This window comes from Haliotis rufescens, unplaced genomic scaffold (genome assembly GCF_023055435.1).
Source record: "Haliotis rufescens isolate VD_foot unplaced genomic scaffold, xgHalRufe1.0.p SCAF_18, whole genome shotgun sequence".
NCBI lineage: Eukaryota > Metazoa > Mollusca > Gastropoda > Lepetellida > Haliotidae > Haliotis > Haliotis rufescens.
Genome location: NW_025963868.1, coordinates 21870765 through 21893141, shown reverse-complemented (window position 1 = coordinate 21893141; position 22377 = coordinate 21870765). Strand labels below are relative to the sequence as shown.

The 22377-nt window shown below is 42.2% G+C and overlaps 1 protein-coding gene across 1 annotated transcript; it reads left to right on the top strand.

Annotated features, from left to right (window-relative positions):
• The first annotated feature begins 69 nt into the window (after positions 1-69).
• Positions 70-11517, top strand: LOC124122813 (putative fungistatic metabolite). The gene is made up of 4 exons (XM_046485958.2): positions 70-432; positions 1161-1292; positions 6256-6386; positions 10207-11517. Exons 1-4 carry the CDS (start codon positions 201-203, stop codon positions 10351-10353), a joined length of 642 nt encoding a protein of 213 aa, XP_046341914.2. The 5' UTR covers positions 70-200; the 3' UTR covers positions 10354-11517.
• Positions 11518-22377: the final 10860 nt, after the last annotated feature.

The following is a 22377-nucleotide window of genomic DNA, read 5'->3' as shown; positions in this document are numbered from 1 at the left end:
AAATCACATTCAGTTTAATTTATTGAACTCTAATCTAACGTAAATATTGTTTTGCACTTTCAGATAAAATGAATGCTTTTCTCCTCATCGCATGCAGTTTCATCAGAAGTACCAGGTCGGTTAATCTGCCCTTGGCCTCTTCGGTGGCCTGGCTCATCGTTCAGTCGGCTAGATTGTGTTCGGCGTTATGCGTGGACTGCATGGTGGTACATCTTGACGCATTTGACGATCTAGCGGTGACAAATTACAGCTTATGGACCTGGAATGTGACAAACCAGGGTGTATGTTATCGTTTATGTCACAACGATCCCAAGTGTGTCAGCTTTCAACATGCAACGGGAAGATGTCGAGGATACGCAGTGGCCTTCACGTTGCCCTCTCGGGTACAGAATTCGGCTGAACCCGGAACTAGACTATATTTGATGTGCAACGGTATGTATCAGAAATTACAAAATTCTATTTATGAACTATCAGTGGGATCTGGTCATTACGTGTGAGGCTGAGAAAATTGACACAATGTCCGTGTTGCCCTTACCCAAAGCATTTCTTCCATGAAGGTGCTTGTTGTTGTTGTTGTTATTGTTATTATTATTATTATAGTAGTAGTAGTAGTAGTAGTAGTAGTGGTAGTAGTGGTTGTAGTAGTAGTAGCTGTTGAAATAATGGTTACAAAGTGCAGTAGTGGTAGAAGTGAGTAGTGACAGTAGTAGTAGCAGTAGTAGTAGTAGTAGTAGTAGTAGTAGTAGTTGTAGTAGTAGTAGAAGTAGTAGTAGAAAACGAAGTCGCTGTACATGTAGTAGCAAATTTTTTGTTGTTGCTGTTGTTGAAATAATAGATACAAAGTAGTTGTAGTACTACTAGTAGTAGTAGCAGCAGTAGTAGTAGTAGTAGTAGAAGTAGTAGTAGTAGTAGTAGTAGAAGTAGTAGTAGTAGTAGTAGTAGTAGTGTATATGATTTGTTGTTGTTTTTGCTGTTGTTGAAATAATAGCTACAAAGTAGTAGTAGTAGTAGTACCACTAGTGGTAGTAGTAGTAGTAGTAGTAGTAGTAGTAGTAGTAGTAGTAGTAGTGTATAGGATTTTTGTTGTTGTTGACAATCATGGCTCCAAAGACCAGATCCGGGTTATAGATATTCATATACATAATTGTTCTTGATTTCAGCTGTCAATCACTATGGCGCTCCATGTACTTCCGGTACTGACTGTCACGGGATCAACAGTGACTGTTTGGACGGAATCTGCCAATGTGAATCAGGATCAATGTTCTCGGAAACGTCCTTCCTCTGTACACAATGTAAGTAAATCACCCACAAAGCGGAAATAAGGTATTGTTTTGTATCTGAGACGTACAATTAGATAGAGGTTTTAAATGTTATGATTTCCGCGCTTCATATACCCTGAAACACCCGCAAAACTGAAAACATATATTGTTTTATTGCCACTGCAATATACAAAGGATTTCAGCAATTTTGAATCTTTTTCTCAAAAGTTGTTTTGACAACTATTGATCAAACTTAATGTGTAAATACGGTTTCCTTTTCGCCAAGCCAAATTTTGAATAAAAAATAACACCAAGAAAAGTTGTCGGAAAGCCGCATTTCCGTGATGTTTACCATTTCGGTGATACACAAGAGTATATGTATATAAAAAACAAACCAAGGATCATGATCGGGGAGAATGTGGGAATGGAAGTTCAACCTACGACCGAACTGAGGGAAGTAACTCTGCATAGCGGTTTGCAGCGCCATTGGCCACTTGAGAAACCTACATTCACGAACACTGTCAGCTTTCGAGTTGTCATCAAAATAACCTACACACTTAGCCGAGTCAAGTGACTGAGTAAGTTTAAACGTAACGTCACATCGGCAATATTACTGCCATATCGTGACGTGAATAAGTTTTACATTTGTAATAAATACATTTAAAATGAATAAAAAGCTGTCGTCGATGGACAGAACATTTACTAGATTATCAAAAATGTTATTTAAAACTAGTTTGAGAACATTTAAAAGAATAAACTATTACTCAGCAGCTCAACATGATCGCCAGGAACCAAAGTTTGGCAACCATGCTTAGCTTGAGTCAAGTAAAACAACTCCTCTAAAGCTAGATTTATGATACATATAATCATACCGACAGGGTTGGTTCTTTTATCAGTAAATAGATTGAAAATATTAAATGCAGAAAAAACTGCTTTTACAGCAAACCCATTAGCTGACTCCACCTTTTGTGTTAGATAGTAAATAGTTAAATGGATCGGTTACAAGTTGTCCAATTTGGAACACCCACTCCCAAATATTAACATCCAATTACAATAAGCACAATAGACATAAAGAAGGGATAGAGAGACAGAATATGTTTATAAGACTGGACGTATGGAAGTTACAACAAAGTATTAAATCTTTTTGTATGGTAACAGAGCATTTGAACAATAGAAAATATACAACAGGTCCCATTTTAATTCTGGAAACCCATTTGTCCAGGAACTCTCCATGGTGTGGCCAGTCTCTGTCAAAGGTATTTACAAAATTGAACATGCTGTTCTCAACGGTACATAAAAAGGAAGAAAACATGTAAAAAGTATTAATATTTTCGAAAACTCAAAATGTAAACTATGGCGCCGTTGGGCAGGTATGTCTACATGTATTATTAGAAATTTCGCCCCCAGGCGAAAAAGGTTTGGCCCATGGCTGGCCCATGGGCGACAATATTTTCCTTGCTCCAAACTCATGTTTGTCTTTAGCAAATACATAGAGGTTTGTCTATTAGCACCATGACACATGATTCAACTCATTTTAACTTAATTCATCTAATTTGTGGCGTTATCAAAATAGTTCCGCCATGTTTTGTTCAGTCACTTTGACGCATTAACAAATTGTGTGCAAAGTATATTGTATCATGTGAAATGTACTTTATAATATTACATTAAATTTCAGTCTACGAGAGATCTGCAGTGAAGGTTGCAAAACTAATTTGATACCTAACAGAAATGAGTCTACAATAACATCGTATATTATTCAAACCTGTTATCAAGTCATTGCGTTGACGAGTTCACAATTTACATTTAGAAAAATACTGATAATACCATAGTCACTCTTTGAACTTTCTATTAAAATCCACATCTAACGGGCTGGTCATATATCATAGCTTCGTATGAATTATATTTGGTTTCTCATTGTCAAATGAACAATATTTGGACGCCATCGTATATGGTATTCCCCCTCTCCTGCCGATGGAAATGGCATGACGTCAAGAATTCGATTATGTTTCGTGTTGAAAAGACCAGGTGTACGCACTGCAGTTTGGAAATATAAGGTGTGTCCAACACGATGTGAAATATGAACTCGAGTATTCAATTATGGATGTCCGATAGAAATGATCGACACATGGTTCACATCAACACAAGATCCACTTGGAAATACGAGTGTGTAACGCCTCAACTGCTAAGGCTTATTATGAATGATTGATCATTTACGGTTGGACACAGGGATGAAAGGATCTGAATTTACAAATGGTTTTTACCTCAAGCCTTATTTCGTGTTTACTCGTACTAAACGCAGACTGTTTCCCCAAACATTCTATATTTGCAGGATTTACTTATAACACTGTAAACACGAAACCGTCGCTTTTTCCGTATATAGGCAACAAATAGAAAAAACACCTTCAGATACACAGTATCTTGCAGACATTTATTAAGGCTAACGCTAACCCACTGGCAGAGCGTAGACAATATCGCTGATACAAATGTCATTTATTTGAATGTTGGTACTAAAAACAAACACATCAAAATATTAAATTATAATCATTGCAGTAAGGAAATATGACTTGTACATGATTATAAGTAACATTCAACATTCAAGTGAGCTCTTTATTTTTAATAATTTTGTTTTGACATGTACATATAGCACTGCCCAGTAACCCTTCCTGACACGTCTGTCATGCAGACTCTCAAACAAAACGATGAAATGAAACCTGTATGCAATCCTTAAACAGTTGAGCAAGACTATATGTCTTCAGTTAAGTCATACAAAGGCCTTGTTTCTATCATATTTAAAAGATGTTTCCTGTATCATTTTCATTTCAGAGATTCATATTTAGTCATCGTCCTGGCGTTTAAGCTATGCCTTGACAACCAGTTTGAGTTTGAACATTTGTCTGACAGCCTGGTGATGAGTAAGCGTTCATTTTTTTGCGTTTGAGTCGTAACTGTACAGTTAATACATCGAATGCGATATGAATATGATATATATGATTGTCACTTTACGACTCTGTAATATAATCTGATGTTTTGAGTATTGTAATGTTGTACAGCAGTATCGTTGACTTCATTTCCTTGTAATCTTAAACTTCACTTGAAATACGTCCGACAGTTAACAGATCACAGTAATATCTTGTTTGTTGTTTAAAGCCACACTCAGCAGTATTCCAGCTATATGACGGTGGTCTGTAAATAATCGAGTCTGGACCAAACAATCCAGTGATTGCAATCATGAGCATCGATCCACGCAATTGGGATCGATGACATGCATCAATCAAGTCAGCGAGCCTGACCACCCGATCCCGTTCGTCGCCTCTTACGAAAAGCATAGTCCCCTTTTACGGCAAGAATCGGTTGCTGAAGACCTGTTCTACCCCGGATATTTACGGGTCCAGTAATATCTTGAATCGCGATAAATCCAGATACACGCCGATATATCGCAGTCTGTATTGACAAACTGCCAATGGATACTACAACAATCACGTTATTACTGTGAAAACTTGCATGTTCATCATCGTTCAAACTCTGTATAATTGTTTCAGGGTGTAGATCTCCTTATTTGCCACTTAAAATGTGCTTAATTTCGAACGTGAAAACGGTCATTGTAGTTATATTATTTTTGTTGTTTATCACAAGAATGTATGCGGGCATCTACAAGTACGTGTTTACGGCGAATGGGTTTAATACAGGGTCCAAACATTACAGACATCTGAAAAGCTAAAGCGCTGCATTTGACTTGGCACGTCGCATTATCATTCAATTTATAATTATGACCTTTTTTTCCAAATCGTTTGATGAGAACGCCGACTTTCTAACTGATCATTAACATGCAGTCCTGGGAGAAATGTTTTAAATACAATTGTGTGCAGGACAAATGGCATGCAGTGAATTAGTAAGCTGTAGATGTTATGAAAAATATATAGTTACCATCTTCACGCTGGCCCGTTTTCAATATTTCGAGGCTGCTAAAAACAAATCATTTTAACCAAGACAGTTGTTAGTCCTGAAGTAATCACATCTCTAAAATGCATAAACGGGTTCACTGTTGGTTCGCCCGGTAGCTATAGGATTCGTGCTTTTATCTAAACATCCACATTCATGTCCGGTCATAAAAGAGCATTCGTAGCGTCCTTAGTTACGAATGTCAACATACATGAGTAAAAGTAAATACATCTGATCATGACGTTTGTTTTTAGCCATACAAACTTTCCTAAACTGCTCTGTTAATGGCAATAAACTTTCATAAACTGCTCTGTTAGTGTAAATTATGTCGAGAACAACTTTACTTCACAAACCAAACGTTATTCGGCATTTGTTGTCATTCGGTACCGCGGACCAATGAATGCTATGTCAGTGTCGACCAACCGCATCGTACAAAAGTGGCAACAGCTTGTCTACTCTTCAGGTAGCATAGTAAACAACAAAATACCTTAACTACGTTTTTCAACCAATCCCCCACCCCCCAACCCCCACATACACTCACATGTGTAAGCGTGGAAGGAATGTACTAGTGATGAATTCTATAGCGTGCCGCACGCACACACGCACGCACGCACGCACGCACGCACGCACGCACGCACGCACATACACCTCAATAATAGTTTGGCAAAATTTCTGAATCTGAAATTGAGCAGTGTATCTAGGCTTCTTTGTACGAAATACATCAAGACAATTTCCTTTAATATTTAAACTATTTTCATCTTAAAGGTTAAAAAGCAAGTTTGTAACGTTGGTTTACGAGATGACAATTAAATTATGTTGATCCGAAACTAAACTCTCAAAGACTAGATTCCTTTTTATACGTGACCACGTGACCTACAAGACCAATGTATAGACTAGGAACTGTCGTCACACAACATTGCTGCGTATTTCACATGTCTACTCTTATATCAGTTATTTGGTACGACAAGTTAGGTGTTTCGGAATTAAAAACCTTCAGTATGATTCGGTGTGAAGGTTACGTAAAGGTGAGAGTGGTGATGAAAGTTGTTTGTTTCAGATTATCAAGGATGTTACTCTGACGATGCCTCTCGTATGCTCCCCCATGCAGAGTATATCGTTCCTGGGATGACAACGGAGTTATGTATACAGCACTGCCGAGATGCAAACTACGTTTATGCAGCCACACAGGTATGTGGGACACTGTGTAGAAAAACACTTCGTTAATGTTGCCACACAGGTATGTGGGACACTGTGTAGAAGAACACTTCGTTTATGTTGCAACACAGGTATGTGGGACACTGTGTAGAAGAACACTTCGTTTATGTTGGCACACAGGTATGTGAGGCACTGTCGATATGCAGACTGCGTTTATGTAACCACACAGGTATGTGAGGCACTGTCGATATGCAGACTACGTTTATGTAACCACACAGGTATGTAGGACACTGTCGAGATGGACACTTCGTTTATGCTGCCACACAGGTATGTGGGACACTGTCGAGATGAACACTTCGTTTACACAGCCACACAGGTATGTGGGACACTGTGTAGAAGAACACTTCGTTTATGCTGCCACACAGGTATGTGGGACACTGTCGATGTGCAGACTACCTTTATGTTACCACACAGGTATGTGGGACACTGTCGAGAAGAAACACTTCGTTTATGCTGCCACACAGGTATGTGGGACACTGTCGATGTGCAGACTACCTTTATGTTACCACACAGGTATGTGGGACACTGTCGAGAAGAACACTTCGTTTATGCTGCCACACAGGTTTGTGGGACACTGTCGATGTGCAGGCTACGTTTATGTAACTACACAGGTATGTGGGACACTGTCGAGAAGAACACTTCGTTTATGCTGCCACACAGGTATGTGGGACACTGTCGATGTGCAGACTACGTTTATGCAGCCACACAGGTTTGTGGGACACTCTGTAGAAGAACACTTCGCTTATGCAGCCACACAGGTATGTGGGACACTGTCGAGAAGAACACTTCGTTTATGCAGCCACACAGGTATGTGGCACACTGTCGCGATGAGCACTGTCGGTATTGTCGTAACTGCGTTTAAGGGTTAACGGAGCCCTACTATAGTTACCTATGTGGTTGTCGTTCCGTGGCGTCATAAGCAAAGTAAGCCACGACTTAGCAGCTCGTTTGGTCAGAATCCGGGTCTTAATCAAGGAGTGATTGGTCTATCGACTCTCACCTCGAAATGTCTCAATCAACATTCATGTACCGGCCCTTGGTTACAACAGGAGTAAACACAAAACATAGGTTATACTCACATATTTTTAATAACGCTTCAGTCCATCAGAGACAACTTCTACAGAAGACAGGCGAGAGAAACAGAGCGATATCGATTTTCCTCAGTCACTGCACGAACCACACCATTTTACTCGTGCATACCTCATCTTTTTAAAGGGGTCGCGTCTGATCTTTCTTTGTCACATGTCACAATACCTCAGTTTGATTCGTTAAAAGTTAGATCTGACCATGAACTCATGTGTGTCGTAATCGGAAAAATACCGAAGCCTACGTGACCAATTGACCATCTTCCCATTGATTTTGTGACTCACTTACTTATTATACAAATGAAAAATATCTTACCCTATTCTTGATTCATTAACTAATCGACGATATTGTGGAAGCAATCCAATGATAAATACAAAATGTCCAGAATACTCTTGTGATAAATGTGAAAAGTCTTTTCTGTATTAATTCCTTTGTAACTAATAGTTCTCACTCACATTGTGTTATCTTGTGCATGTTTGTCCCAAGTCGTTGAAAATTCCTTACATTATTTTAAATGTAATTTATCAAAACTACAGCTTATATTATAATCAAATATTCTCAACTTAATCTTATATACCTCTATATCCAAATTTAAAATTAGCTACCTTTATTAGTCTACTTTTGTTTCATTTTTATTATTTTACGTTCCATATGTTTTATATAAACTTAATATAACTTTTATCAATAACTGTTTCGGGGAAGACAACCTTGGTTATCTAGGTATGTGAGTACATCACTGTTTCGGTGAAGATAACTTTGGTTATCTAGGTATGTAAGTACAACACTGTTTCGGTGAAGACAACCTTGGTTATGTAGTAGTGAGGTGAAATTGGGTTTAACGTCGCGTCCAAGATTATTGCACTTATATAGCGACGTGCATGCACGTGTATGTGTGTGTGTGGCTGCTTGTACTAGTCCGGACTGATGCCGATTTATAGTGCTAGCTCACTGAGATACCATGCCGCAGTTTAACATGAATACCCCACTCAGACACAGTATACTGACTCTGAGCCGACCAGTCCTTGTTTTAGCCCCTTAATGCCGAGCGCCAGACAGGGTAACAACAAGTACAATCTTTTAACGTCTTTTTGTATGACGCGGCCTGGGATCGAACCCTGGACCTTCCGCTCTCCGGGCGGACGCTCTACCACTAGACCACGGAGGCGGTCTGGTTATGTAGTAATGTGAGTACATCACTGTTTCGGTGAAGATAACCTTGTTTATCTAGGTATGTGAGTACAACACTGTTTCGGTGAAGAAAACCTTGGTTATCTAGGTATGTGAGTACAACACTGTTAAGGTGAAGAGAACATTGGTTATCTAGGTTTGTGAATACAACCCTTTTAAGGTGAAGACAACATTGGTTATCTAGGTATGTGAATACTACTCTGTCGAGGTGAAGACAACATTGGTTATCTAGGTATGTGAATACAACACTGTTGAGGTGAAGACAACCTTGGTTATCGAGGAATGTGAGTTAAACATTCTTGAGGTGAAGACAACATTGGTTATCATGGTATGTGAGTACAACAGTGTTGAGGTGAAGACAACATGTGTTATCTAGGTATGTGAATGCAATACTTTTGAGGTGAAGAAAACCTTGGTTATCTAGGTATGTGAATACTACTCTGTTGAGGTGAAGACAACATTGGTTATCTAGGTATGTGAATACAACACTGTTAAGGTGAAGAGAACATTGGTTATCTAGGTTTGTGAATACAACCCTTTTGAGGTGAAGACAACATTGGTTATCTAGGTATGCGAATACTACTCTGTCGAGGTGAAGACAACATTGGTTATCTAGGTATGCGAATACTACTCTGTTGAGGTGAAGACAACCTTGGTTATCTAGGTATGTGAATACAACACTGTTGAGGTGAAGACAACCTTGGTTATCATGGTATGTGAATACAACCCATTTGAGGTGGAGACAACATTGTTTAACCAGGTATGTGAATACAACCCATTTGAGGTGAAGACAACATTGCTTAACAAGGTATGTGAATACAACCCATTTGAGGTGAAGACAACATTGTTTAACAAGGTATGTGAATACAACCCATTTGAAGTGAAGACAACATTGTTTAACAAGGTATGTGAATACAACCCATTTGAGGTGAAGACAACATTGTTTAACAAGGTATGTGAATACAACACTGTTGGGGTGAAGACAACTTTGATTATCCAGGTATGTGAGTACAACATTGTTGAGGTGAAGACAACATTGGTTATCTAGGTATGTGAGTACAACACTGTTGAGGTGAAGACAACATTGGTTATCATGGTATGTGAATACAACCCGTTTGAGGTGAAGACAACATTGTTTAACAAGGTATGTGAATACAACCCATTTGAGGTGAAGACAGCATTGTTTAACAAGGTATGTGAATACAACCCATTTGAGGTGAAGACAACATTGTTTAACAAGGTATGTGAATACAACACTGTTGGGGTGAAGACAACTTTGGTTATCAAGGTATGTGAGTACAACATTGTTGAGGTGCAGACAGCATTGGTTATCTAGGTATGTGATTCGAACACTGTTGAGGTGGACACAACCTTGGTTATCTAGGTATGTGAATACAACAGTATTGAGGTGAAGACAACATGGTGCCATCGGGTACCATAGAATGCGCTGACACGCCGTGATACGTATAACCTGTATGTGACTCACACTCACTCGTTCTTTTTATTTACGCTATTTCAGTATGCTACCTATTGCTACTGTGGAGACGTCCTTACCGACGGCTACCCCAAGAAGCCGGAGAGTGAGTGCACAATGCCTTGTGGTGGGAACCCGACACAGATCTGCGGCGGCGGTTGGAGAAATTCCGTTTACCTCACCAACGTGTGATACGTATTGCGTACCTGTGTGGTGTTTCAGACGCAGCATAGTTAAACGTGTGACGTACCGTACGCGTACCATTGTGTAGTTGTCCTTGGAGAACGCGTGTACGCTAATTGAACAGGTGTTTTGCGTCAAACAACGACACGTGTGGTACGTTTCATAGGTACGCGTGAGGTACGTTATACACGTAAGTGTTTTGTATGTCACTCATATAAGCACGTGGTTGAAGGTGTAACAAGTAAGTGTGAGGTACGTCATACATGTGCTCACTGAGCTGCTAATCTCTCGGCTGCAGTGTTATTTCAATTTGTCCCTTCGATAATGTAATTTGTTAAATATAAATATATTGTTTGAAAGGGTATATAACGAACCGTCAAATCTAAAGTCGTTACGTAAATCAGAAAAAGCTCCACTCCACTCGCATGACGCTTTATTGACAGTTATAGTCAAATCTGACAGTGAAATAAACCTACCATCACTGACGACAAAAAGTCGAACTGATAGGGACACTCTCTAGACTGGAGATGACATATAGCGCCACTGGTTAAAGATCAAGGGAACTTTTCATGTCGATGTGGCACTGACTTTCTTTTCAATGACATCCTATGTCAGCATGTCTTCAGTTTTGTTTTATCAAAGAAATATAATTTGTTTTACTTTGTTCTAGATCTGTTTGTCTATAAAACTGAAACTATTTTATATTTTGTGAACCTTGATAGAAATGGTCCAGAACTGGATTTGGTTCAAGCATTCAGTTTAAAAAGTTAAATCAGACAAAATGAGTTTAAATTACATACACCCGGAAACAAACCGTCAATCGCCCCTGAAAAAGTTAATCACTGTCACGCGATTGTTATTGGTAAAATCATTTTGGTCATGACATAAACAGTTACATTTTGTACCCATAGCCAATTTGTGAATGCTCGCTTGTAGTTCTGACACGTAAATCACGTGCACGGGGAACTTGCAGCAAACCATTCGCGACTCCTTAAAACCGCACTATCAGTTATCCTTTAAAACTATAGTGGCAATTCCAGTTTATCCAAAGGTAGAGTGTGAGTGAGTTGAATTTAACGCCGCTTTTAATCGCGGCGTGTCAGCTTAATGTGGAAGGATTTTACTGCCACTTAATACTCTTTTCGAAGGCATCTGACACACTCCGACATGATGTTCTCCTTCAATCATCAGATGTAGTTGGGATCTCTGGCACGTTTCATAACATTATTGCTTCACTGTGTTCTCATTAAACAGTCACTTTTAGAACCAAATGTCGACTTTCATCTTTTTTTAACTGTTCTGTTGGTACCCGCCATGACTGCATCCTAAGTCCACAGATTTTTATCCTATTTATTTATGAGCTCCATAATAATAATCGGGGTGAACCGGGATACGAACCCACTATCATAGGTTTCTGGCGTGCCCAAGGGACGCAACTCTGCACAGCGAATCGCGGCGCCTTAGACGACTGGGTCACCCGTGCCCCTTATCCAAAGGTAGTGAATGATAGGCAGGATTAACACAGGAATGTCCTACAAAGCTGCTGGTCGTCATTCGGTCATAAGCAGATTATCACAGGAAAGGAAAAGAATGGTCCATAGTCTGGACGGCCTCCTGTGATGTCAGTACACGACGATTGCTAGCTGTTCCGTCTTGTTTAATAGGCGACAAAGTACAGTGCCAACACAAGACTGAACCAGCGATTTCAGCAGACAGGATGCACCAACAACGTCTGACAATAGCCAGGGAAGACCGACAGATTGTGAGGGCTCATCTACGTGATCGAACACTTCCGGCGTCCAGAACAGCAGCCACCATCGTAGGTCGACGAGGAGTAATCAGCGCCGCTACTGCACGCCGGCGACTTCGCGTCGCTGGTTTACGGGCGGAGGAATTGTGATGGTTTGGGGTGGCATCAGTTTTCGGCACACGACACAGCTCCATGTATGCATAGGACGTGTCAATGCAGTTTCCTATTAGTTTACTATTAGGACGCCATTTTAAGACGTCACGTTGTCCCCTGTTTCTGTCAACACCAAGAGCTGCATACTTTCAAACAGAACAACGCCAGAGCACATACATTGAGTGCTTCTATGGAATTCCTGGCACTGATTAACGTACATGTACCTGTTATGCCATGACCTCATTATCTCCCGATCTATCGCCAGTGGAGCACTTGTTTGACTACCTGGAACAGCGCTTGCACGTCGACCTCAAATCGCGAACGTCAGAGAGCTCGCGCCTGTCCTGCAACGTGAGTGGCGTAGGACCACAAGCTCTCATCCATACTGATACTGTCCATGAGATGGCGTTGTGTGGTATGCGTTGCAACCAGGGATGATCATACCCGGTACTGACTTTGTCTTTGGACCCCTTGTGTGTTCCATTTCCTCCACATTAAAATTGTGTACTTTCCAATAACACTTGTCATTATTAATGTGGAACTAAGTTATCTGAGTGTGATTGTACTGTAGTACCCAGGCAACACCATATAAATTTTGGTTTAGCATCAATTTCACTTTTTACCTGTTGTGCGTGTTCAGTGCGTTTCAGTATACTGAATTTCGATCCCGGATGAGCCCCCATTTTCTGTTACGTGTCGAAACACAATATCAATCCAGAAATCTGTACTTAGAAGAACTTGGTTAGGAACCAACAAACAACCAACAAGTGGTGTACAAGCAACAAATGTATTACAAAATTCACTAAGTTTGCAAATCAAAACAAATTACTGCACAGCAATTACAATGGCAGTGGACAATAGAGTGGTAGGACAGTATTCAATGGCAATATGATGGCAGTGGACAATAGAGTGGTAGGACAGTATTCAATGGCAATACAATGGCAGTGGACAATAGAGTGGTAGGACAGTATTCAATGGCAATATGATGGCAGTGGACAATAGAGTGGTAGGACAGTATTCAATGGCAATATGATGGCAGTGGACAATAGAGTGGTAGGACAGTATTCAATGGCAATGTGATGGCAGTGGACAATAGAGTGGTAGGACAGTATTCAATGGCAATATGATGGCAGTGGACAATAGAGTGGTAGGACAGTATTCAATGGCAATACAATGGCAGTGGACAATAGAGTGGTAGGACAGTATTCAATGGCAATATGATGGCAGTGGACAATAGAGTGGTAGGACAGTATTCAATGGCAATATGATGGCAGTGGACAATAGAGTGGTAGGACAGTATTCAATGGCAATACAATGGCAGTGGACAATAGAGTGGTAGGACAGTATTCAATGGCAATATGATGGCAGTGGACAATAGAGTGGTAGGACAGTATTCAATGGCAATATGATGGCAGTGGACAATAGAGTGGTAGGACAGTATTCAATGGCAATATGATGGCAGTGGACAATAGAGTGGTAGGACAGTATTCAATGGCAATATGATGGCAGTGGACAATAGAGTGGTAGGACAGTATTCAATGGCAATACAATGGCAGTGGACAATAGAGTGGTAGGACAGTATTCAATGGCAATATGATGGCAGTGGACAATAGAGTGGTAGGACAGTATTCAATGGCAATATGATGGCAGTGGACAATAGAGTGGTAGGACAGTATTCAATGGCAATACAATGGCAGTGGACAATAGAGTGGTAGGACAGTATTCAATGGCAATGTGATGGCAGTGGACAATAGAGTGGTAGGACAGTATTCAATGGCAATATGATGGCAGTGGACAATAGAGTGGTAGGACAGTATTCAATGGCAATATGATGGCAGTGGACAATAGAGTGGTAGGACAGTATTCAATGGCAATACAATGGCAGTGGACAATAGAGTGGTAGGACAGTATTCAATGGCAATGTGATGGCAGTGGATAATAGAGTGGTAGGACAGTATTCAATGGCAATGTGATGGCAGTGGACAATAGAGTGGTAGGACAGTATTCAATGGCAATATGATGGCAGTGGACAATAGAGTGGTAGGACAGTATTCAATGGCAATGTGATGGCAGTGGACAATAGAGTGGTAGGACAGTATTCAATGGCAATGTGATGGCAGTGGACAATAGAGTGGTAGGACAGTATTCAATGGCAATGTGATGGCAGTGGACAATAGAGTGGTAGGACAGTATTCAATGGCAATGTGATGGCAGTGGACAATAGAGTGGTAGGACAATATTCAATGGCAATGTGATGGCAGTGGACAATAGAGTGGTAGGACAGTATTCAATGGCAATGTGATGGCAGTGGACAATAGAGTGGTAGGACAGTATTCAATGGCAATGTGATGGCAGTGGACAATAGAGTGGTAGGACAGTATTCAATGGCAATGTGATGGCAGTGGACAATAGAGTGGTAGGACAGTATTCAATGGCAATATGATGGCAGTGGACAATAGAGTGGTAGGACAGTATTCAATGGCAATGTGATGGCAGTGGACAATAGAGTGGTAGGACAGTATTCAATGGCAATATGATGGCAGTGGACAATAGAGTGGTAGGACAGTATTCAATGGCAATATGATGGCAGTGGACAATAGAGTGGTAGGACAGTATTCAATGGCAATGTGATGGCAGTGGACAATAGAGTGGTAGGACAGTATTCAATGGCAATATGATGGCAGTGGACAATAGAGTGGTAGGACAGTATTCAATGGCAATGTGATGGCAGTGGTCAATAGAGTGGTAGGACAGTATTCAATGGCAATATGATGGCAGTGGACAATAGAGTGGTAGGACAGTATTCAATGGCAATATGATGGCAGTGGACTATAGAGTGGTAGGACAGTATTCAATGGCAATATGATGGCAGTGGACAATAGAGTGGTAGGACAGTATTCAATGGCAATGTGATGGCAGTGGACAATAGAGTGGTAGGACAGTATTCAATGGCAATATGATGGCAGTGGACAATAGAGTGGTAGGACAGTATTCAATGGCAATGTGATGGCAGTGGACAATAGAGTGGTAGGACAGTATTCAATGGCAATATGATGGCAGTGGACAATAGAGTGGTAGGACAGTATTCAATGGCAATATGATGGCAGTGGACTATAGAGTGGTAGGACAGTATTCAATGGCAATATGATGGCAGTGGACAATAGAGTGGTAGGACAGTATTCAATGGCAATATGATGGCAGTGGACTATAGAGTGGTAGGACAGTATTCAATGGCAATATGATGGCAGTGGACTATAGAGTGGTAGGACAGTATTCAATGGCAATATGATGGCAGTGGACTATAGAGTGGTAGGACAGTATTCAATGGCAATGTGATGGCAGTGGACTATAGAGTGGTAGGACAGTATTCAATGGCAATATGATGGCAGTGGACTATAGAGTGGTAGGACAGTATTCAATGGCAATGTGATGGCAGTGGCCAGTCAAAAACAAACATACAGTGGTGGCAGCAAAAGTCAGTGATACTAATTTATATTCACAAAGCGGCGACAGTGGTGAGGGTTCAGAGCTCGGGAATCAGGGATGATGAGCGAGCGATCCTCCCATGTACCAAAGGGATAAAGAAGCGTGAGACGAAATGCGTGAGAGACCAAATGTGTGAGACATGAGAGAGGCATGCTATTGTCTCCTTGTATATAGTCCAAGTCGCTTCCAGAACACCACAGGATACCAGTCTAGTATCTAAATAGGGTAACTTCCTGACGAATGACTAAATAGTACCATATTCCTGACGACTAATCACGGCCCCAACACAATGCTCTAGCGAATCTCAACAGAAACAATGTAACACAGTTACAATCATTGACAAACAATAAAATACACTAGCGTATGACAAATGATAATAAAATGATTATAATTTGGAACTAATATACATATACTATTTTTTAGATTCTTAATGTTCATTATTATTGGTGAGTGAGTGAGTGAGTATGGTTTTACGCCGCTTTTAGCAATATTCCAGCATTATCACGGCGGGGGACACCAGAAATAGGCTTCACACATTGTGCCCATGTCGGGAATCGAACCCGGGTCTTCGGCGTCACGAGCGAAAGCTTTAACCACCAGGCTACCCGACCGCCCCTCATTATTATTAGGATTAGTTTTAGGTTATTATATATAGATTCTATAGAGACTCCTAATATCCTTCACACACATATGTCGAGAAAGCAGGGTGAAATGGTTTAGTGACGAATATTTTGGCTAATGGAAACTGTCCTGGGACATTAACACCAGCCACTCTCACCCGCTACATTTATTCAATGCTGATTCAAAAGCGAACTCACCCTTGTGTCGTCACAAGATGTGCCTCCCTTGTTCCTTACAATAATCTACATAATCCTTACAGTGTTCCCTAAAACACTTTTCTGTCACAAAAATGAACCGACGAATTATCAAATACAATCATTAATGGGTACCCGCGAGTCTGACGTCTTACGCTTGGAACCGTCTTCCGTTCTCGCCATATCGGCTCATTCCTCACCACTCGGTATCTTGTAGATTACGGAATGGGACGAGTGTGCAAAATGGATCGGGATCACTCGTAGGTGCCCGAAGACTAAAGTCACGAGACGCCATGGCTACCCGTAACCTCCATAAGTGTCCGTCACCTATTCGACCAAATTCGTTCAGTGGAACTAACAATCCGAAGGTCGCAAGTTTGCGTCCGACGGAATCTCACAAAAACTGTTTACTGGTCTTTGAGACACGTGACGGCAGAGATAGTCCTAACGAGAAATTGTAGTACTGTATTGTAAAGGTGCTCCAATTTCCAATATCCACCTTGAAGTATAGACACTGGAATAGTCTTAGCACTAAGATATATTTCTGCGGCCCTGCCCAAGTGCACATTATGTAAGTTTCAGGTGGGTTTATGTAACGATAAATCGCGGAATTTGCGTTGGTGAAGTTTTGAGTTAATCACTGGAAATGTTAAAAAAGGGTTAGACTGGCTGTCCTACGAGGAACATCCTGTTATTGCGCATGCGTGCGGTAGCCCCCGGAAAGTAGGCCTGCGTCACCAGTTTCGACACCGTCAAACAGTTTTATAGGGAGGGGGATGGGGTGGTGGTTTAACAGACAACAATAAACCGGCTGTATCACGGCAAACTGGTGACTGTGAGTCAGTGAACTTTGGCAACAAGTTCATACACTGTTCCAGCTGCAGCCCGACAGATTAATGTCGGCAGCGGAAAGATGAACGGGACGCAGGTGGCCGAACTGTGACCTTATTAACCTTCAGCACGAGAGTTGTGATGACGAACCAAGAGCTGCTACGTCAACAATGATGTCTGTCAGATACCTTTTATCTTACATCGAGTTGTTTCAAAACGTTTTATAATGTAGATACGCTTTGTAACAACGAGTTGTAAGATAAATGATGTATGACAGGCACGAGTGCTGTAATCGATTTCTTACACACCACAAAAACGCACCATTTTAGTATCGATTCGATGCATATGTTATCAGTACATATTCATAACACCAGCATATTGCTTGCTTAAAACTGATACCTACAAACATTCTATAAAGTAGGTATTGGAGTAGCCAATCACGGAGCAAGCATTCGATCTCGAACATATTTTTATACCAGTTATCTCAAATGGGTTTCTCAACCACAGGGGCGGAAGAAAAAACAATATTGAAAATAAGATGACATGTGTGGCTATGAAGTATAAAGTGCTGCGAGTAAAATTACGTGGCGCCAGTATCCGTGGAATGTCCCATCGTTCTGTTTATATATGATCCCAAGTCTATCCGCTGCATTCATTAAGGCGACGTGCCCTTCTCACTGCATTCATCAAAGAGAAGGGAACTTTAACAAGTTGGGCTTAACTCACACAGAGTGAGTGAGTGAGTATGGTTTTACGCCGCTTTTTGCGATATTCCAGCAATATCACGGCGACACCAGATGTGGCCTTAACACATTGTACCTATGAGGGGAATCGAACCCGGGTCTTCCACAAGTCAAGCGAACGCTTCAACCTCAAGGCTACCATACCGCCCCACTCCCACAGAAAGTTGATATGCTTCAATATACATGAACAACTGTTCAAAGCGACGTTAAACGAATTTTAGACAGTCATCATTTATAGTACAAAACGATGCATTACATTGGGCTTTCCCACACAAATAGACCCTACAATCACTTAACAGTCTTCTGCAACATCTACCATTTCCCTTGGGAGTATTCCAATATAAAAATTTTTACGACTAAACGGAGATATGGAAAAAAATCCTTATTCCCCAACCTGATCATATTCTTCACAGCCGTGGTACCTCCGGGTTGGAGTGGGTTCCCAGTTATCTGTGAGAATCTCAAGAGGCCGACCATTTGATATTCTTAGAGGGGTGTTGGCACAAAACATACATTGTTTCAAGCTGTTTCTGAAAATTCTGTTTAAAAATCTTGTTTTGCAGATGCAGCTGAAACAATAGCTACATGTAGTCACTATACAGGATCCCCGTCCCTCGCCCGAGAATAGCAAAAACTTGGTCCCTATGAGGCTCGTAAATGGACCAGGTTTTAAAGCGACCAATTATGTCCACGACCTAGCTATATGTGAACTTTACTTTGTAGGTTTCTGCACGTGGAGACTCGGGTGCAGAAGCCTATAACACTTGTGTAAGAGTCACACTGTGCGACCTGACAAGTGAGTTTCTTGTGCTCTATTTCACACATATGTCTGTACGGTATGTGAGGAATGCCTGACGCAAAGTTCATAGACTTACGTAAGGATAAAACACGAATCCGAGGTAAATCCCGAGGAAAGCGGTGACTCGCTAGCCCTAGATTTACTAGCGAGTTACCGCTGGCCAAAAGTTTTACCAGAACCGTGGAGGGGTGTTGTTATCCGACTTATGAACCGTCGAAACAAGATTTATCAATATGTGTTATGTATTATGTAAGTGTTTTACGACATGTCTAAAGAAACGATCGTCAAATGTATCAGTCTAGGATATATTCGCTAAAAATGGTACCAGTTTTGTGCTCTAATGGTTAAAGTGCCTGACACCGATTAAGATTCCTGTCATCCATAATGAAAAAGTTTCATTTCTTGTCTTTGATTTGACGGTTGAAACATGAAGTCCAAACTGCATCTGCTTCTTTAATAGCCAGGTCTTACCAGGAAAAAGTAAAACCTCCTACCCGGGAGGAGGTCTTACTAAACAAAAATTAAACCTCGTGAGAGGTAACACCAAAAAACCAAACTGACGTCCAACCCAATGGTCAATATCTGTCATGAGTTTATAACAGTTCGGCTAAACTCCTGATCACCAATACAGGTTTTGTGTTGACTAACATGGGTCGTAGTCGGGGCTTGTCTGTTGTTCCAAGTACGGTCAGCGGATCTCTTCACGACCAAGGGAGGCAACTGAGCAAAGCCAGTCACTGTTACTCCGAGTGTGTTGGTGCCTTTGTCCACACAGCCACTATTACCCCGAGTGTGTTGGTGCCTTTGTCCACACAGCCACTGTTACCCCGAGTGGTGTGTTGGTGCCATTGTCCACACAGTCACTGTTACCACGAGTATGTTGGTGTCTTTGTCCACACAGTCACTGTTACCCCAAGTGTGTTGGTGTCTTTGTCCACCCAGTCACTGTTACCCCGAGTGTGTTGGTGCCTTTGTCCACACAGTCACTGTAAAACCGAGTGTGTTGGTACCTTTGTCCACACAGTCACTGTTACCCCAAGTGTGTTGGTGTCTTTGTCCACCCAGTCACTGTTACCCCGAGTGTGTTGGTGCCTTTGTCCACACAGTCACTGTTGCCCCGAGTGTGTTGGTGTCTTTGCCCACACAGTCACTGTTACCCCGAGTATGATGGTGCCTTTGTCTACACAGTCACTGTTACCCCGAGTGTGTTGGTGCATTTGTCCACACAGTCACTATTACCCCGAGTATGATGGTGCCTTTGTCTACACAGTCACTGTTACACCGAGTGTGTTGGTACCTTTGTCCACACAGTCACTGTTACCCCGAGTGTGTTGGTGTCTTTGTCCACCCAGTCACTGTTACCCCGAGTGTGTTGGTGCCTTTGACCACACAGTCACTGTTACCCCGAGTGTGTTGGTACCTTTGCCCACACAGTCACTGTTGCCCCGAGTGTGTTGGTACCTTTGCCCACACAGTCACTGTAACCCCGAGTGTGTTGGTGCCTTTGTCCATACAGTCACTATTACCCTGAGTGTGTTGGTGCCTTTGTTAACACAGTCACTGTTACCCAGATTGGTGTGTTGGTACCTTTGTCCACACAGTCACTGTTACATCGAGTGGTTGGTTGGTGTCTTTGTCCAAACAGTCACTATTACCCCGAGTACGATGGTGCCTTTGTCTACACAGTCACTGTTACCCCGAGTGTGTTGGTGCCTTTGTCCACACAGTCACTGTTGCCCCGAGTGTGTTGGTGTCTTTGCCCACACAGTCACTGTTACCCCGAGTGTGTTGGTACCTTTGCCCACACAGTCACTGTTGCCCCGAGTGTGCTGGTGTCTTTGTCCAAACAGTCACTGTTACCCCGAGTATGATGGTGCCTTTGTCTACACAGTCACTGTTACCCCGAGTGTGTTGGTGCATTTGTCCACACAGTCACTATTACCCCGAGTATGATGGTGCCTTTGTCTACACAGTCACTGTTACACCGAGTGTGTTGGTACCTTTGTCCACACAGTCACTGTTACCCCGAGTGTGTTGGTGTCTTTGTCCACCCAGTCACTGTTACCCCGAGTGTGTTGGTGCCTTTGTCCACACAGTCACTGTTACCCCGAGTGTGTTGGTACCTTTGTCCACACAGTCACTGTTACCCCGAGTGTGTTGGTGTCTTTGTCAACACAGTCACTGTTGCCCCGAGTGTGTTGGTGTCTTTGCCCACACAGTCACTGTTACCCCGAGTGTGTTGGTACCTTTGCCCACACAGTCACTGTTGCCCCGAGTGTGTTGGTACCTTTGCCCACACAGTCACTGTAACCCCGAGTGTGTTGGTGCCTTTGTCCATACAGTCACTATTACCCTGAGTGTGTTGGTGCCTTTGTTAACACAGTCACTGTTACCCAGATTGGTGTGTTGGTACCTTTGTCCACACAGTCACTGTTACATCGAGTGGTTGGTTGGTGTCTTTGTCCAAACAGTAACTATTACCCCGAGTACGATGGTGCCTTTGTCTACACAGTCACTGTTACCCCGAGTGTGTTGGTGCCTTTGTCCACACAGTCACTGTTGCCCCGAGTGTGTTGGTGTCTTTGTACACACAGTCACTATTACCCAGAGTGTGTTGGTACCTTTGTCCACACAGTCACTGTTACCCCGAGTGTGTTGGTGCCTTTGTCCATACAGTCACTATTACCCCGAGTGTGTTGGTGCCTTTGTTCACACAGTCACTGTTACCCCGAGTGGTGTGTTGGTACCTTTGTCCACACAGTCACTGTTGCCCCGAGTGTGTTGGTGTCTTTGCCCACACAGTCACTGTTACCCTGAGTGTGTTGGTACCTTTGCCCACACAGTCACTGTTGCCCCGAGTGTGCTGGTGTCTTCGTCCAAACAGTCACTGTTACCCAGAGTATGATGGTGCCTTTGTCCACACAGTCACTGTTACCCCGAGTGTGTTGGTGCATTTGTCCACACAGTCACTGTTACCCCGAGTATGATGGTGCCTTTGTCTACACAGTCACTGTTACCCCGAGTGTGTTGGTGCCTTTGTCCACACAGTCACTGTTACCCCGAGTGTGTTGGTGCCTTTGTCAACACAGTCACTGTTGCCCCGAGTGTGTTGGTGTCTTTGCCCACACAGTCACTGTTACCCCGAGTGTGTTGGTACCTTTGCCCACACAGTCACTGTTGCCCCGAGTGTGTTGGTGTCTTTGTCCAAAAAGTCACTATTACCCCGAGTGTGTTGGTGCCTTGGTTAACACAGTCACTGTTACCGAGAGTGGTTGGTTGGTGCCTTTGTCCACACAGTCACTGTTGCCCCGAGTGTGTTGGTGTCTTTGTCCAAACAGTCACTATTACCCCGAGTGTGTTGGTGCCTTTGTTAACACAGTCACTGTTACCGAGAGTGGTGTGTTGGTACCTTTGTCCACACAGTCACTGTTATCCGGGATGTGTTTGTCCACACAG

What these genes read in the sequence shown, in the direction of transcription:
- LOC124122813 (XM_046485958.2), top strand. Translation starts at nt 201, where the DNA reads ATGGTGGTACATCTTGACGCATTTGACGATCTAGCGGTGACAAATTAC. An exon ending in GTCCTTCCTCTGTACACAAT is followed by an intron (nt 1,293 to 6,255) that starts GTAAGTAAATCA and finishes TGTTTGTTTCAG; the next exon opens with ATTATCAAGGATGTTACTCT. An exon ending in ACGTTTATGCAGCCACACAG is followed by an intron (nt 6,387 to 10,206) that starts GTATGTGGGACA and finishes ACGCTATTTCAG; the next exon opens with TATGCTACCTATTGCTACTG.